The 18,504-nt window shown below is 38.4% G+C and overlaps 1 protein-coding gene across 1 annotated transcript in view; it reads left to right on the top strand.

Annotated features, from left to right (window-relative positions):
• JAZF1 (JAZF zinc finger 1) overlaps positions 1 to 18,504 on the top strand; it is a 200,281-nt gene that overhangs the window by 107,026 nt on the left and 74,751 nt on the right. The window contains exon 2 of the mRNA XM_075493093.1: positions 4,795 to 4,867. Coding sequence (XP_075349208.1) covers positions 4,795 to 4,867 — 73 coding nt within the window. The remainder of the gene's footprint in view (positions 1 to 4,794; positions 4,868 to 18,504) is intronic.

Here is an 18,504-nt window from a genome sequence, read left to right as displayed (position 1 = left end):
GGGACTTTATGAAAGTGAAGTTCTCATGTGAAGTTGCTTATGATGACTTTCTTGTAGGGCAAAACGTATTGCTCCATTATATAATAACGAAGATGCGGCATGTATTTTTGTGCAGAAAAACTCTTCTAGAACAAAGCTATATAACTGATGAAGACTGTACTTACACAGGATGCATATGCCTTTTTTATTATTTGCTCTTTTTAAAATACTTCACCAGGTTAGAATTTTGCAGTATTTTCAAGCTGCAAGTTATTTCTCCGTAGAGTGAGGTGATTTAGTAATCGTAGCTTGGTTCAGTAGTCAGTGATTCAGTTTGTTAGAACACAGTCCACAGAAAATGCCTGGCTTCGTCTGCACGGTTCAAAGATGGCGCAGTGCAATTTATGGTCTTAGCTTTAATTACACACTCATACTACTTGTCTGGTTGCCCAGTATGAAACAGGTTGTGGATGTGAGAAATTGGAGGTGTCTAATCCTATAGATGATTAGTTGAGTAATTCTCTCTCGCGCGGATGTTAGCACCCACACTTCAGTCGTGTAATAGTGAGGTGGTGGGACCCAGAATAAAACCCTGGGGTAGTTCATATGAAATAAAAATTCTATTTTAGTAACATCTCATTAAAGAAAAAGAGACAAAAACAGGGTTTCCAAAATCTAAAACCATAGTAAAATAAGAGGACATAGCTAAAAAAACCCCACGGCATTACAGAAAGTACATAGTGCTTTTCTTCTTCCCACTGTGGAATGAAATCAGTGGAACATAATGCTTAAGAGAAGAGACAAATAATGAAGGCAGCTAATGTACAGTGGGTGGTGGCAATTTGTTCTACCAGATTTAAAGTGTTACAGCAAAACTAATGAAGTAGCAAGTCTTTGATAGCCCATGTTAATTCAAGAAGCAAGAGTAACTAGTTAAAGTAATGCTAATCAACCAGTGCCTTCAAAATCTGTAGTTGTTTTTGTGTGTGCTGTCTGGATATTCTTCTTATGAGAAAGGGAGCTGAAGTCAGTCCTAGGTTGTACTGCTTAAATACTTTTCAAGAAAAAGATTTTTCATCTGTGAGTGTTTAATCCATTATAGGTGTCTGTTTGGAAACTATTTAGGCTACTTTTGGCTGACTTTGACCAGCCTATGTGTGTTTGAAGAAACATTGACTAAACGTTTAACATTATACAGGGCCATTTTGTGAGACTGAGACCAGATTTTTGCCTCCCCTGCTCCTCATTCCCGAGTCAGATAGTTGAGAGTGTTGGCTGATACATAACATCCTGGTCAGTGGGGTAACGTGTTCAGAGACCGTGGCTTTGGGCAGCATTTGTGGTGTTAGAAAACGATGCTAGTGTCTGTATGAATGTGCTTAGGTGTGAGAGAAGCAGAGCACTGGTAGTCCAGGCTTGAAGGTTCAGCATCAGGGAATAACTGCTACTTAATCTCACTGTAGCTGTGGTTGCTATCTTTTAAAAAAAAAAAAAAAAGCTAATTATTGTCTTTTTTTTTTTTTTTTTTAAGCAAGCCTGGGATGGTTGTGGTCTTTTTGTAGTTAACAATAACGTATATTCACCCTGTGCTCAAAAGTGTGCTAACTGACATCAAGAAAGTAAGCTGAGACTGTCTAAATTGGACGTAAGATACAAGGGAGGGGAGGCGGGTCGGAGGCCGCAGGGAAGAGGTCAGTATAGGGAAAGAATTGTATATATGTTCAGTTCTGTGGTACAAGAGTGAACAAGTGGTTACAGACACCTCCATGCGATTTTTAACTTGTTCATATGTCGGGATATTTTGAGGGGAGAGGAGTGGGCAGCATGACTGCGAGGGCAGGAGAGAGAGATGGGAGGCAGGACAAGTAGCAAGAACTGGGGTTAGGAAGGGGCAGGAGAGAGGAAAGGTGCTGGCTGAGATTGGGCAGAGGATGAGGAAGACAGAATGGAGGTGGGAAGGAACAGGCCAGTGGCATTTTAAGACAGTGAGAAAAAAGCTGGCAGTGGTGAGCAAAGTGTACATTTGCCCTGGATAGCAAGGCTGTGCAGGTTTTAGGTGGGTGCAGTGGGGCTGCCAGTGCAGCCTTCATGCCCTTCCACCTGGGGAAGGGCTGTGCCGGGGCCGTGTGGCTGCTGGCACCCATGGCACAGCTGGTCTGGTCTCTGCTCTTTTCTGTTCTTCTCTAAGGGCCATGTGGTGGCCCCAGTGCAAGTTTCTGGGCTTTCTTTTTATCTTCTGTTATTATAGCTGGGGAAGAGAAATAATATCCAACAGTGTTATGTATAGTTCCTGCTACAGTGCAGAAGTGAATGCGACATTCTTATGACCAGCAACCCAGCAGCTGGTTGCAAGAGGAATAAAAATGTGTTAAGCATTTTGAGTGCTAAATTCATACAAGATTTTCTTGACCACTTCTTGGATTATTTTTTGCTGGAATTGGGATACACAACACAATCGACTTGAAATACATGTGAAAGATATGTAGAGGGGGAAGGGATAGATACACTGAATAGAGTCTGTGTGCAGTGTGTTCCTCGTGTGCCAGGCAACACTTACTGAGAGACGGGACTCGGCTTTGTGCAGGTGCCAGCAGAGGAATTTCTCTGTGCTTTGATAACATACTCCTACAAAAGTTATGGGGCTTTTGGTTTTTGTCTTTGTATTTTCATCTTCAGCTGGTGTTATGGTGAGCCGCTGGTGAGCAGCAGAAGGGTGGTGGACTCTTCCTTAGAGCTTTCCCTTGTCCTCTCCCACAGATATGTGCAGCGCTCTGATGTAAACCAGCCCCAATTTTGTCTCCTTCAGTCACAGAAACTGTTGTTTATAGATGGAGGTTAATCCCATTTAAGAACTGGATTAGCAAAGACGTAGTCATTTAACCACAGATGCCTAAAATTGGGCTGAGGCAGTTCTCAGATAGTCCTGGCTGGGATTAATGCTCTGCAGACATTCTGGATCGAGACAGTTTCATGGCAGGACATGCACCAGCGAGCTGTAAATCTAACGGAGCTCACCATGACAGCAGTTGTATGCTTGGTCTGCTAAATGACTGTGGGTTTTGTAGAAACAAAGGCAAGTAAAAGATCTTTGTGTGTTGTGTGAACCTAACTTCCTCAGAGAAGTGAATTATAAAGATAACATGGAAGATAGCTGATGCTTTACTGTCTTTGGTTAACTTAATACGAAACATGGTCTGCTGGTAATTACTGCAGAATTTCCCCAGGCACCAGCAAGATCTGGTCCTTTTAAGGATAACAGGCTTGCGGTTGCTGGTTGGATTGGCACTTGGGCCTTTATCCCTCTTCTCTGAACTTCCTTAAACGTATTTATCTCTTTAGGGACATATTGATAAAGGCATGTTAGCAAATCCTGCAGCCTAGCTTTGCAGGAGCAAATGTAGGAAGGAAGATTAGGATCAGTCTGAGCTTTGAGGGGATGGGACAGGGGATTCCCTGCTCACAGAATAAAGACATTATCTGCTTCGGGCAGTGGTGTGACAAATGCACGTACCTCAAACACAGTCCCCATTCAGTTCAGTTAAAAATCTTCCTTAAGGCAGAGCAGCAGAGACGGATTTCAAAATAATTGTATCATGTCTTAAAACCAAAACAAAACCCACAAAAACCACCAGAAGCAACTGATCAGATTAAACAAATGTGGCTATCAGATAATGAGCTTTTTAAGATTAATAATGCTTAATGTTGTAGGATGAAGCAAGAACAATCCAAAATATGGGTTTTGCTTGGAGTTCCTCTCTCCCCTTCCCCCCCCCCCCCCCCCCCCGCCTGCCCCAACACAAAGTAGATGCTTCTCAGAAATAAAACATGGAAAGTAGCAGTGCGATGGGGAGACATTCAGTAAAAGCAGTTTGTATTCTTTATAGTTAAAATGCAGAAGTTGCACCCAGAATTGCTTTTAAAGTAATGCATAAAATATGTTGTTAATGACTACGTAGTAATCTGCACAGGGATGATGTACGTTTTCCATTGGGAACTCTTGAAGTCTGTTTATGCTCAGCTCCTAAAGGTGCATTTCTACAATGTAGGGCAAGGCTGTATTTGAAACCTCAAAATAATCCTTTTTTGTATAAGAAAACTATGTAAACTATGGGCATACTCCCTTGGTTTTGGTTTCAGAAATTTAAACCAAGACTACTTCTTTGTTAGATAAAAGCAAAACTTAACTGAAAAGGACAATGAAAACAGTGATTGAAAACATATTTTTTCATTTGAGTGAGAACACACTCGAGGGAATTAGATTGTGTTTGCTTTAGGGCTTTTGGTGGGCAATGCTCTGCTTGTCAGGCATTTTGCTTCAAGTGCATTTTTGTATTACTTTTCTGATTGAGAGCTTCAGAAAATAAGCTGTAGAGAAGGGAGAAAGCAAAACTCAGAGATGCAGAAGAAAAGTATCAAGTCCCAGTTCCAGAGATCTAATCACTCTTGAAACATCTCAAAATATGTCAACCATATTTAGAAATAGCTATGTTAAAAAAGAAGAAAGCTTGATTCTTTTAACACTGTAAATCATGGAAAGCAGTGAAAACTAATATTTATGAGGGGGATTGTGAAAGCTTGTGTGACAGTTGGAAATTACATCACTGTTGATGTTTCAAATTCTTGTGTAAAGTAATGCAATACTGTGTTTATGAATGAATGAACAAATGATTGTGCTGTGCTAAGCATACTCTATATGGATAAACTGGGTTGAGCTATTTTATATCTCTTGTCTTATGTTACTTTGCAGTATACAGTCCCATATGTTTCAACGTAAATACAGAAAACTCAATTCAGTGTATGTATTTTTTATTCCAGATACAGACCCACGTGTATTAGAGAAACAAGAACTTCAGCAGCCAACCTATGTTGCTTTAAGTTACATTAACAGGTAAGTGTGGTTATTTTTCAGGTATAACTGATCTTGGTTTGCACAAAATGTGTATATATGCATATGCCAAAATGGTATGCTTATGTATGCATTCTGGTTTGTTTCATTTTATATGACACTATGGTAACACCTGTTTTGGAAACACAGTTGAATTAGAATTTAACTAAATTTTTTATCACTTTTATATAGGGCCCAAGTAGCCTTTCAGCTGCACTGCTCAAATACTTAGGGGATGAGGTTTTAGCCTTTTATGTTTAAGCTAAATCTTGTGCAAAACAAGATAATTTGTCTTTGCTTAATTTTCTGCTTTCTTGTACTCCACACAAGTGAGTGGAGAAAGAAATTTTTTGTTCAATCAGAAGTGAAATTTAACTGATAATAGTCCAATATGTACGAGAATTTTTTACAGTACTTCAGAAGTTTTTCAACCACAGTGTATATCTTTAAAAATCTTGCTTACCAGCCCTATGTAACCTAAAACTTGAAAAAATTAAGAAATTAATCCAATTTTTAAAGAATTTATCTAAATAACAGAGCCTTGGCTTTTCAGTTATTGACCGATGACAGAACTGAAACCTCCAGAGTACTCCAGCATGGAGGAATGGAAGGGTTGCTCGTGTCTCAGGCTGTGTTATGGTAAAGAGCAGCCTGAGAGCTGCTCCTTATTTTCCCTCTCACCTAAGCACATCACAGAATTCAATGGAGGTAAGCTCAGATTACTTTTCCTCTGGGAGGAGAGTGACCCATGGAGCATGCTGCATGGAAGGGAAAGATGGCAATGTTTTGTGCAGTTGCAGTGCCCCTTTTTCAGTATGTTTGCCAAACTGTCTTCTAATCCTAAATGAACGCTGTACGGGAAGTGCAATTCCTAATTTAAAACGCCTTTTCCTATTCTAGGTAAAGCAACATGCTGATATTCTGGGATTATTTTGCCTTCTTTTACATCATACTGTTTTTTTGATCAGGTGTACTGTGGTTGAAAATTCCAGTTAGTTGCATTTTGGAAATGCATTTCTCGGAAAATATTCTGTATGGGATTATTGGCTTTTATAGATGGGACACCAGTTTCCTTTTGTATCTTTGCTGTCTAGAGGATGAGGTACAAACTCACAAGCCGGGAAGATTAACCCAACATTTAATTCAGGATAGACTGCGTTGAGTCAAACTCTCATGGGTCATACAGAATGCAAAAATTTTCTTTCTAATTCAACTTAATGTTAAAAATGAAAACAAAACAAACAAAAAACCCCCCAAACTTATTCAAACACAGAAACCACCATTTGCCTTTGTATAATATTTGCTATAGAGAAAGGGTGTCAGTGGCAGGAAAAAGAAGACTTTGAGGTATGAAATTAAGAAGTGGTGTTCACTTGGTAAAATGACTAAATTTTCTCCACTGCATGAGACTATGATGATTAAGAATAGCTGATTTCCTCCTTGGCAAGTAACTCCTGTTCTTCCTGGAGACAGTCCTACCCTTTAAAGCATATTTGAAATTAACCATGACCCTTTTTAACACTTATTTCTGTTGATCTCATTTAATGTATAAAACGTTTTTGGTTTTGGGTTTGTTTTTTTTTTTAATATGTAGGCTTGGTATGTTGTTGTGCGTGTTGGTATGTTTCCCTCTTTCCATTATATACTTGGGCGTTTTCTCTTGTTGCTTCTGTGGTTATTTTACTTAATGTGAGGGAGAGGAAAGTTTTTTTGAAAATTAGGGAAAAGCTGTTCTAAGACCACAGAAAGTGCCACGGGCCTTGATTGTCCAATTTGCAATCAGACTATTCTTAAAGTAGTTCGAAAGTGATACCTCATCTAGATTTCATGATTTTGGTACCCTTTTTAACTGAGTTCTGTGTGACTGAGACAGTTTTAGTTACTCACTACATATTTTGTCCAAACTTTCTTACCCTTTCAATTCTGAGAAGTAATTCTGCAGAACTGAATGGAGTTGTTCTTATAGTAAAACCCAATCTGAATTGACTCTTATTTAAACCAGCTGCTATTTAATTGCTCTTTTAATTGTATTTTAATTTTTTCCAAAGTGCTGATGTCTTTCATTGAACCACCTGCTCTATGCAGCTAAAGCTCTTGAGGGAGCAGCAATATCCATTACACTATGAGACATGCCTTTCTATTTCCCACTACATATGCCAGAGCCGAGTTCTGCTTTGTTGTCCCAGGCTATGAACTCAGATTTTGTAGCCTAATACATGTCATAAACATGTTGCATACTGTTAGATATCAAACACCAGATACTGCTGCACTTTTTTAAACCCATGCTTTTATGGCTTCCAAGTGGAACTGAACTTAACTTGGTTCCTGCTGTGAGTTCCAGACCTTAAAACAATCTTCCTCTGCAGGTTTGTATATTCAATATGTTCTGTGTGGGCCATACGCTCTTGTGGAGCCTGGGAAAATAGGGACTTCTGATTCTCAGGGACTGTCAAAATCATATGATAAGATGTACACTTAATATATGTTGTGGTAGAAAGATTAAGTGGGTGTGCTTTATGCTCTGCCAATTGCCCTGTTGTATGGTGGCCATTATAAGCTAAAACAAAACAAAACATAAATCTGGGTTGTCTGGTTTGATAGCTGGGAGGATGAAGTATCAGTAAAGCAGACAGTAGAGGCAGAAGGGTACAGGAGTCTGTTTCCAACCTGAAACATACTCTTGTTTCCATTTCCCTTCTACCCCTGGTTATTTTCTCAGGCATATTAATACAGCAATATTGTATCTGCCCTTAAGTTCTGAAACAACCTTCAGATTGTGGAAGTCTGAATCTATAAGGCTCCATCTCTTTCTCTGCTGGAGATTTACTGCCATTACAGCCTTCAGTAACTACACACAGATGCAGCTTCCATAGTATGTGATCCTCATGTAGACAGATAACGTTCCTTTTAAAACCGGTGGACAAAATATAAATTATAGGTCATCATGGTTTATTATTGCTACATCAAACACTTGCACCAGGCACTGACTGAATTGCTGCAAATCCTTTTCTCGGACGAAGTTTAGTGTAGCCTTATGCAGTCCCCAGTATTGATGATTGTTCCCTACTTACTTGCTGTTTGCTTTCTTAGAAGTCAAAATTGGAGTCAGTAAGGCACACTACTGCCAAAGCAGATGCAGTTCATCTGCTTCCATCCTATAAATACACAAATGGTTTGTCTGCAAAGAGTTCAGTGGTGCTACTACGTGAATGGGATACTGGCTGTGATCTGTCAGGAGTAGTTGCAAATGAGCACTTGGGCCAACATCCTCCAGTACTTCATAGAGGTATTTCCTTTGTATATGGGTCAAGACACCTTTATATTTTATATTGCACTGAAATGCAGGAATTAGTGGCAATAATTAATATTGCTTATACTACTACTTAGATACAGTATTTATAGTTTTAAGTTAATTAACATGACTATGAATTTTGCTTGGTGTTTATTGGAACCTACATAGTGCTGTTTGTGCCTCTTGAGTCTGTTGGTCTGGGACTTTGGCAGCTATGTTCTCAAGTTTGCTGTATTACCATGGAATGTGAAGCCCTGGTGTTGCAGCATACTGTCAAGGCTTTTAGGCTTGTGCAGTCTAATGGAGAGAGACTCCTCAGTATTTGCATATTCTAGAATTTATTTAATAAGGATACTGATGGTTACCTGTTAGTGATGAAAGCAGCTCTTGTGGGAACAGGGTTTTCTTTTTAAAAAAACTAAAACATCCCAGCATTATTGGCTCAAGTGAGAAGACAACAGAGGCATACAAATAATTCCTCTGGCTAAAAAGGTAATACTAAAAAAATATGCTAAAAATAAAAAGCTGTGATTCTAAAACTTAATGAATGAAAACTCCTTTACAATTAAGTTTTAAAGGAGGTATTTCAACTCTGAGATGGTAAGTACCAGAAATAGGAAGAAAGCATAATTTATTGCAGTAAATTCCTTTCACCTTGAAAATGGAAGGTGGGAAGTGCTGTAGTAACTTGTATTGTCGGAAGCATATGCCGTAAACAGAACAACTAAATGTGCATTTAATACAGTTTCTGTAAAATACATTTTCCTTAGATACAGAAATTGCTTTGATTAAAGATTTTCGCCATGGCAGGGAAAAAAGGAAACTAGAATGCACCTACAACTGAAACCAAGATTCCTTAATTATTTAGTGTTTCTACTGCAAATCACATAATAGCTATACTAGGGAATTGTTGAAAGCGAAGACTGTTATACTCAAAGACTTAAAATCTTTAAAAATCTACCAAAATACTTTTAATTACATTAATCCTAGGTTCTTTTTTAATAGTGTTTTTCTATTGATAATTGAGATCATACAAGAAAGGTTATTTAATAAAACAGGTTTTAAGCATTGATCCTGCAAGCAGTTACAGCACACTGGGGTGAATGTTTTCAGTGTTTCCTGTAACCAGTGTTGAATGAGGCTGTTGAATGTCTATGAAGTTTATTCTTGTGCACAACTGCGAGCACAAATGAAGCTTGTGATCAAAACTGGATGGCATTCTTGGGTGAATAGTCCAAGATTGTCCTTGCACATCTCTGAGCCAGTCCTAACATTTTTGCTCCTCCCTCCAGATTTTATTTTTAACTAGCAAGATTTTGCCTCACTGTTACCATTATAAACTCCTGTAGGCTCCAGGCTTCTCCCCCCATTTCCCTTTCCTCTCAATGGTCACTGACTTCTCAAGAACAAATTTCCCTACTCTGTTTCCTTTTTTAATACCACTAGAAGTAAAATCAATCATTTCTGTGAGCCTGTGCGTTTGTGAAAGGAATTAATTTCATGTAAATTTCTAACCACTGCAAACTGTCCCTGTGTCTTGTCCAGCTCACTAATTCTGGTTCTTCTGCTATTACCTATTTTTTTCCAGGAGTAAAATTAACAGCCAACACCATAGGATTTAATGATCGTTTGAAAGTTATTTTAAAAAGTAGTTAAGTCTTTAGGTAGTGATACATTTAGTATGCACTATGTTACCATGATACTGATCCTTTATTTCTTTGGCCTTAACTTTTTTTTTAAGGTCCTATGCTCAGTGCTGGATAGAAATTTAAAGTGCTTCTTACACCTTTCTATACAGGAGGTTCACTCTTGCCGTTGGCCACTTCCATTCATATCTGTTCTTTATCACTAGGGTTATCTTCTGCTGTGTGTTTAGTGGGTTTCCTCTGACAGTTGGTTCTGTGTATGCATTTAGTTGTAACAGTTAAACGTGCTTTCTGTTAAGTATAGCTATTTATGTTAAAGCTACCTAGTAGCATCCACAGCTTTTGCAACACATTGCACTTTTTCCTATGGTTCTGCTATGACAGATTTTCCTGGGGTAAGCTATCAGAAGTAGTTAAATAAGAAGCTAATGAAAGACTGTAGCCTCACAGAGGTCATACCCAGTAACTGGATATGCCACCAAAAAGCTCTATAGAACATTTTCTGAGGAGCAGTGCAAATTCTGTTGCTTCCTTTTTTCTGAGAGTGTGAGCATTAAGTTGTTTGAATAACATGTGGAAGACCAAGATTCAGTTTCCTCCTCTCTGATCCCTTAGGAGTGTTTTAATCATAAGACTATTATCTGGCTTGGGGTAGGACATCATTTCTCCTGTTGACATTTCTCCTCTTTGCCTATTGATGTGTGTGTACTGTCATTGAAATGGCTGTTGGGCACAGTTTGGAATCAAACTTAAAGTCCTGAGGCTGGAGAGAAGTAAGTTTGTTTCTCCTTGCTTGCTTTCTTAGTGGATGCTTTTTCAGAAGTCGTATGCAAAATGGAACAATTCTGAAACAGTGAGCATCTTCCTCTAAAATAAGTACTCACTGCATCATTCACCTGATAAGCAGATCAGACTTCAAGTTTTTCTAATTCAGGCCTGAGATTTCAACTTTGAAGGTGTATTATTGGTGGTACATTATAGATTAATTGAGGCATGCTGCAAATAAATATATAAAAATCCTTAAAAACTGATTTTTAATCTCAAAATAGTTAATTTGACTTTTTGAATGAAAAAGCAAAATTTTAAAAAAGTAACTGAAAGAAAACCATCTTAACTTTTTTTTGGTATGGCATACACTGTCTTAATTCTCATGTCGTGATTCAGAAGCAAACGGATAGAGACAAGAAAGACTTTTCCATTTTAGGAATCCCACTGGAGAGCAGTTTTTCTGCACAAGAAAATCCAGGCCAGTGAATCTGATAAACTATTGCTGTACCTGTTCATTTTATAGTGCCTAGTACCACAGTTCTTGCCCCTTATCTTAAAATTTAACTTTTCCTTTCTGCAACATGATACTGTCTTATTTGAATTGAATATCACGGCTCTGTAAAAGTGCAGCAATTCCCTCAGACTATTGATTCTTAACACGTTGAAGGTGCATGCCAATGCTTCCAGTAGCTGCTGGATTGAATGCATGTGACAGAATACAGAAATGAAGGGATCAAAGTAACATGTCAACTGCAGATCCTATTTTTCTGTCTGAGCTTATTTCTAGGTTTGCAGTGACCATGTGGATCATGTGTTTTTATTCATGTAGCCATATCTTTATGCTCTGCTATTTGACTTGTTCTGGAGATGGAACAAGACAAACTTCAGATGATAATTCAAACAAGATGTGCAGAAATGAATGTTAGGGTAAGGGGAATGCCTTTTGGTTTGGAAGGATTTATGCAGTTGGCTTTGTTTTCTCTTTCTCTTTTTATCAGTTTCAAGTTAAGCGAAACTGAAGATTTATATAATGTACAGCTCTTTTATTTCATGTCAGCAGTAAAGATCAAAAAGCAGATTGGCATTTTAAGGAAAAGCCCTAATGCCATGCCCTGAAATAAAAATTACATGATGAATTAAAACGTGTAGGACACTGAAAGAATGTGTTTTAGTTGTGGGGTTGGTTTTTTGTTTTTAATTGAGAGGTAATTAGCTTTCTTCTGGCAATGCTTATAAGGAAGACCCAGCGACAGAAAAAATACCATCTCATGAATCTCAAGTGAAAGAAGCGTTGCCAAGTCAGCATCGTTCCTTGTGAGTGTGCGTATACACACCTCTGTGTGTGTAGTTTAGTTAGCAAAACTAGAGCTGTCAGTATAAATCCTCAGGACTTTCAGGATTCTTGTCTTTATCGGTATTTCTTCATCTTTTGTCAATGTGGCATGCCAAAACTTATGGAAAAATCATCTTGTCTTTCTGGCACTGGTTTTCGTCTTGCACTGGTCCTGTTGCAATTCCCAGCTTTCTGCATAGGTCTCTTCAAAGAAATGCCCCATTTTGGGAGGGGAGGGGAGAAATTCTTCAGTTTCCCCTGCTTTAAAAAGGAGAGCGTTTCTTTTCTGTGATGTTTAAATTTGATCATAAGCAGTAGTAGTGCTCTCAGAAGGACTGTGCATTTGCTGTACGAAAAAATTTTATTCAGGTATTTCACTGTCAGCTGTGTGGGGTAACAGTGCTCTCAGTATCTATTTCTGTGTATGATAGCACGAGGCCCTTATTCTTACTAGACTCTGGTAATAACGTATGTTCATTCTTTATATTACAGTTATTTAACATACTCACAAAGCTATTTGAAAAACACACTAACGTGCCAGTTTCATATCCTCTGCAGAAATAAGAATTTGTGGAAACTCTATTATGCTTTGATTTCAGAGTGAAGGATGAGCAAAAATTTTACATTTGTGCATTAGTTTTCTTTCAAGTACAATCTGAGATAAAATGGCTGAAAACAGTGGCTGTTCTTCCTATCTTTACCACTCACAGAAATGGCTGCTGTATACAGCTAGTTACCTCCTATCCTGATATGTTTTTTTCTTTAAGTCACCATCAACAACAGCAACAAAACATTACATGCACAAGAGAAAATTAGAGGCGGAGTAGATAACTTTTTAGGAAAGGTACTTGCTGTCCAGTGTTTTGCTAAAAGCTTGTGACCATCTGAGCTACATGTGATGATTGGCAAACTTACCATCCCTGGAATCCTGAGGCGGTCCAGACGAGCTGGTGGTAATATTCACTGACTGTGGCCTGATTTTTTTTGAAACTAAAGTTTACTTATCACTGGTCTTTTGTACGAAAGTAGTTGTGCTTCTTTTTCTAACTTTACTGATTTTTTAAAAAGTAACAATATTTCATGCTAATGCTACCATTTAGAGTTGTTGCAAAAAAGCATGCATAGGATTAATCTACAGTAAGACTAAAAATGAGATTTTAAAATAAACTTAGTAGTTCAAAATGCAAATTATTGCATTACTTTTTTTTTTCCTATATTAGCTTTTAGATATGCAAGTACATTGCGTATTCTTAGATTCCTTCCAGTAATGAATATCCCACTAATTTGTAATTTATTAAAATGTAACAACTACATTCTGGAATAATTCCTGAAGTGGCTATGGGCACTTGATGTTTCCCTCCCTTCTCCTTCATTCTCATTTTTGCATATAATGCTTCCAGGTAAAGGCTCTCACACATTGTTTGCGAAGTCTTGCTAGTATTCAATGAGGGACGGGGGCTGTGAGCATAAAGGGCATGTAACAAAATAGAGGTGCAGGACAGAGTATGTCTTTGTATCTTGTTGTAGACATTCAGAAATAGGGCTGCAGTTTGGAGGTTGTATACCAAGGCTGTCCAAGTCATGCTTTAGGACAGCCGATAGCTTAGTCTAGAGATTAAGTGCAGATGAAAGAATATTCTTAGTGCTGGAGAACTTGGCTCATGAGGAAAGAATACTGATGTCATCTTCCGCTACATAAAATCTACTCCAAAGTGTTAGTCTCAGCCTTAATTTTCATTAAATATTTTTGCGGTTGGGTTGACCTCTCAATTTGATTTTGAGCCAGAGAGAAAGTTTGTATATCCTGCAAAGATGCATTAATTATCCCACCACTTCCTCCGCAATACTCCAGTGTCCCAAGAAATGGAGACCAGGTGGAGAGCTTGACGGAGTTGGCTTCTTCCGTTATGTTCCTAATGAGGCTGGGGGTGCTTTCAGCAGGCTGACAAGGGAGTTTTGCAGTCCATCAGCAAAGTGCTGTTGGAAGATGGTTCTCCAAGATCTATGACTGGAATAACACAGGTTATAACAGTCACCAAGCATCTTCAAGGAACCTGTGTTGTGCGCTGGAATCCCAACAAGGCTTCATGCCGTGGAAACACAAAACAAAATGAGGGTTAAAACTGAAGTCAACTGAAAACAACCAGTGGATACAAAACACGAGAGTAAAAGAGAGCAATGACGATATATATTAGGACAAGGAATTCGTGAAGCTTGACTGCTTTGATTGTGAGCAGGTATTATAAAGTAAAAGAACTTCTAATACGATCAGAATGGAAGTAAGAAGAAAAGGTTCCTGTGTAACTGAATTTTATTTGGCTTTTGATTTTCCTGTGGGGCTGCTCTCATAAACTTGCAAAGTGCTATTAATGCTAAGAGGAGGAAGCCCTGGCACATCATCTGTGAATTTTTTTTTTAATCTAGTTATTTTTGCTAAGATAGTATGGCATCACGTAATCAGAAAATAATTTTTCAACAGTGTAGAGACATATGCAAACCATGGGACTACCTTGTTGTTGTTGTGAATGCAAAAACAGAGGATTGATTGCTCTGATCTTGTCCTTGGATTTTTCTGAAACTTCTTGTCTACACCTTAGAAAGTGAAGAAAATTTACAAGGCTGTAAAAGTGAGAATTTGCACAATGAAGTAGAAGTAAAACCCTGAAACTGGTGTGCATATATGGGCTATTTCTAATATACAGCTGGTGAACGTGTTTGTGAATACAGGTGGACAGTTACATACCTCTGACTTCTGAAAGTCTAAAATGTAATTCTGTGCATTTTAACAATAGTTGTTGTGTATGTTGGCATTACACATTGTTTAAGCGACTTATGTTGGATTAAGGTGGCCTGAAACAGTCAAAAAGCTTGCTTGGTTCAGTGAACAAATGCTATTGAAGGGAGGCTTTATTCAATTAATTTGGCTCGGTTATAGTACAATTAGTCAGGCTGATCTAATACTTCTGAGTCTTGGTTCCCCCTGAAGCAGTGCATTTGCAGACACTAGATTTCTTGTTCTAATTTCCCAGATAACTGAGAAAGGTTTTCTTTTGTTGTTATTGTTGGGATTTTGTTTGTTTTTTTAAAATCAGGCACATCATTTTTCCTCAAGTGGTGTATGAGGATACAGGCAGAGATGGAAATAATTACAACAGTAATTCCATCTACAGGTGTAGATGGTCCACAGGGATAGACACTGCTGATTTGTCCTTGATTTGCAGAGGAATTGTTGTGGGTTTGCCTTGCATGGCTGTTCAATACCTAGTTATGTCTAATTAGAATAGCTTTTGTAATGTATGTGAAAGACACTGTAACAGAGAGGGAAGCAGTTGTGGATTCTGGTATGTGCTCTACAGCCTTGGCACTACCATCTGTACCAACATGGAGAGGTATTTTGGTGAGACTAGCCTCATCATCCTAAGGTTGCGACAGCCCATGTTAAACACTCTCTCCTGTAATAGTGTGACCTTTCTTTTTCAACATACCATTATTTCTTTGGTATCTGCTGCTGTGGTGTACTACAGGGAATAGGGAAGATTTGAGTAATTTTCCTCTGACTTTCTTTTAATGCTGTTAGACTGAGATTATTGAATCTGGGGGTTTTGGTGTGTTTTTTTTGTTGTTGTTCTTCCAGCTTCTCCTCCATATAATCTTTTCCTGGCCTTTCTTAATGTGTCGGGTGTGTTAATCTATATTTCTAACAAAACTGTCATAGTGAGGCCTGCGGGCTATTTTGTTTGTGACAGTGAAGCTCAAGGATCACTAACACTTTGTAGCTGGCGTCTGCTCCTACTTTCTTTGCTCTTCCTGCTGCCCCCAGCCTCTTCAGGCTTCTGCCATTGTCTCTTATGTCCCACTCTGTTGCTGGCTGGGCAATGCTAGCAGTTTATTGGCCTTCAGGAGAGCATATAATCCTGGTGCCTCCTTACAAGCTGATGAAAGGGCACTCTGGATGGAGGTGCAGAAAAGGCGGGTTGTTCCACAGTTGCATCTAAGTAACATTTCACGTTTGCCACCATCAGTGTTGGGAACTGACCATGTGCCTTGAATCAGTAACTTTTCACAAGAACTCTTGAGCTGGGAATAGGTTGGGTTTATCACTTGCTTTTGTAGTGTGGATAGCAAGACCATTCCTGTTCACATCTCGTTCACCCATAGCGCCTGTGGTGGTGGTGCATTCCTTGACAATTTGTGGTAATAAGTTCCCCTGCTGCTACCCACAACGTAAAGTAATTTCAACAAAACCAGAGTTTTTGTTGAAAGCAGTTTCCTTCCCTGCACTAACTTCCAATGTGAAACACTCTTAATAGAGTTGAAAAAAACCCAACAAAACAAAACATCCTTCTGTTCAAGGTGAGTCTGTCATTTATGTCTGACTTCCTTTTCTACTATTTCTTATTTCATTTGCTCACATGCCATTTCTAAAAGGTCAGTATTTACCAAAAGTTCTTAAGCAGTTTAAACCAGGTCAGTTGGGCAATGCTATTTGCAAGAGGTAGCTGAACAGTTTCTGTCCTCTATATAGAGGATTATCAGGGCTGATGCTGACTTTTTAACCACAGAGCTTTAATACAAGAGCCTGTTTTGAATATTTCCAGTGCTGAAACTTTGAGTTTATGCTTTTAATGTGATCTTTGGGATCTGACCGACTACAGAAATACTGTTACCTATGTTGAGATCCTAGAAATGCCCTGAATTTGCACCCAGTGCTAAATAGCAACTCTTTAATAAAAAGAAAACCTAGAGTGTTACCATTTTCAATAATGAAAAAATACCTCTTGCTAAATGTAATTCTCATAATCTGCTAAATATACTGTAAAAATGACATTTTGTGGGGGATTTCAGGTACACTCAGGGGAGTACTTAGGTTTCCTGTTCCCATTAATTTGCCGTGTAAAACATATCCCTTTATTTTTTATAATTTTTCTACTGATTTCTCTTTCACAGTTATTAGTCATTATGCACCCAGAGGTTGCCCTTTTGTTGTTGTTGTGGTTCGCCATTTAATGTAGAAAGCTGGAAAAAGGGTTTGTAGAAACCTGTAGTGCAGTTATAAAACTAATGTATTCTTCTTTGTGCTAATAGAAGAAACATACAAATCAATAGGTAAGAACTCCTAATTTTTCTTTTAGTGCTCCATGTAGTGTAACCTCATTTATTCTTATTGGCACCTGAGGTCCTGTGCACATAATCGAGCATTTGCATCGTACGTTTTAAGGGCCTGTGAAATGTTGCTGGTAGTTTTGATTTTGTCCATCTGGTTCAGTTAGAACAGTGTAACTCAGCACAGCTAGGCTGGAAATTGTAGACAGTACCACTGCTCTACTGGAAACCAGCGTACATCCCTTTCAGTTAATAGTGATTTCCCACTGCTCTACTGGAAACCAGCGTACATCCCTTTCAGTTAATAGTGATTTCCCTTTAGACTTAGGGCCAGTCCAGTAAGGGGCCCTTGGCTGGAATAGTACATTGACTTCAGGTGTATCTACCTCAAAATCTGTCGCAGGAAACTTCCTGTCACAGTTTCTAATTGTCTTCTTTTAGAAATCACATCTCCATAAGTGAGGACTAACTTCAGTCATCTCAGCAGCATGTTGCCTGTGAGAGACCGGAGTTGACTGTCTTCCTACATGACTTGGGCCATTAATATTATGAAGCTTATTTTTTCTTTAACAATGTTTTTGTGCAGGGATTAAATCATTCCCAAAACTGAATGTAACATGGATTTAGTTTTGATTTCAGACTACAAAATTTACAAGATTTTGCTTACATGATATGCAATATAAAATAACAACCTACATCCCTTCCCAAAAGTATAGTAAGTCTAGGGATTTTTTAATTTTAATTATTGTTTTAATATGATTGAGAAGTAAGGAAACATTGCCAGTAGTACAAGCTTTATAGGAAAAGATGTCGTATGTTCAATGACCTAGGCAATTAAGTGCATTTTGGCTTTGTATTCATGTGATCCATAAAAGATGTTCAGTTTCCTCATTATTATTTCTCCTTTCCCTTTCCTACCTCAGTAATGGTATATGCAGGCAGAAAATACTGCTTCAGTAAAGTTTGGGCTTAGTTATTGCACATCCCAAATGTCTAAAAAGCATGCTGGGGATTTTGTGCATGTGTTGTGATGAAAAGGCTTACAGTTTCTTAGTAAATGATTATGATGGGGTCAGAAAAAACTATGGCACAGAGGTACTCCATCCACATTTCTTGAAAATAGTTTCCTGGCAAAAATTGTAATAAAGTAGAAGTCCATTAACAGTGAACAATTTTTGATTTGTAACAGCAGTAGTTGTATGCATACTGCTTGTCAATGCATGTTCTCACATATGGTATAAAACTAAAACATTGCTATCTGAAGAGTTCTTCATTTTTGCTGATGTCCTCATTTTGTTTGAGACATCATTTATTGGGGCAGCATGTAGGGCACAGTGAAACTTTCACGATGAAACCTGAAACTGGATGAAACAAACCTGAAGGTTGGATCAAGTTCACAAGAACATTTGCTGAGGTTTGTAAGTCTGGGTTGAATTTGCAGCCAATCTGTGCTCACTTACTGTGCGTTGAAAGAACCACAAGAAATGTATTGGTTTCA

This window comes from Mycteria americana, chromosome 2, assembly GCF_035582795.1.
Source record: "Mycteria americana isolate JAX WOST 10 ecotype Jacksonville Zoo and Gardens chromosome 2, USCA_MyAme_1.0, whole genome shotgun sequence".
NCBI lineage: Eukaryota > Metazoa > Chordata > Aves > Ciconiiformes > Ciconiidae > Mycteria > Mycteria americana.
This window is presented reverse-complemented; position numbering and strand designations above follow the sequence as displayed.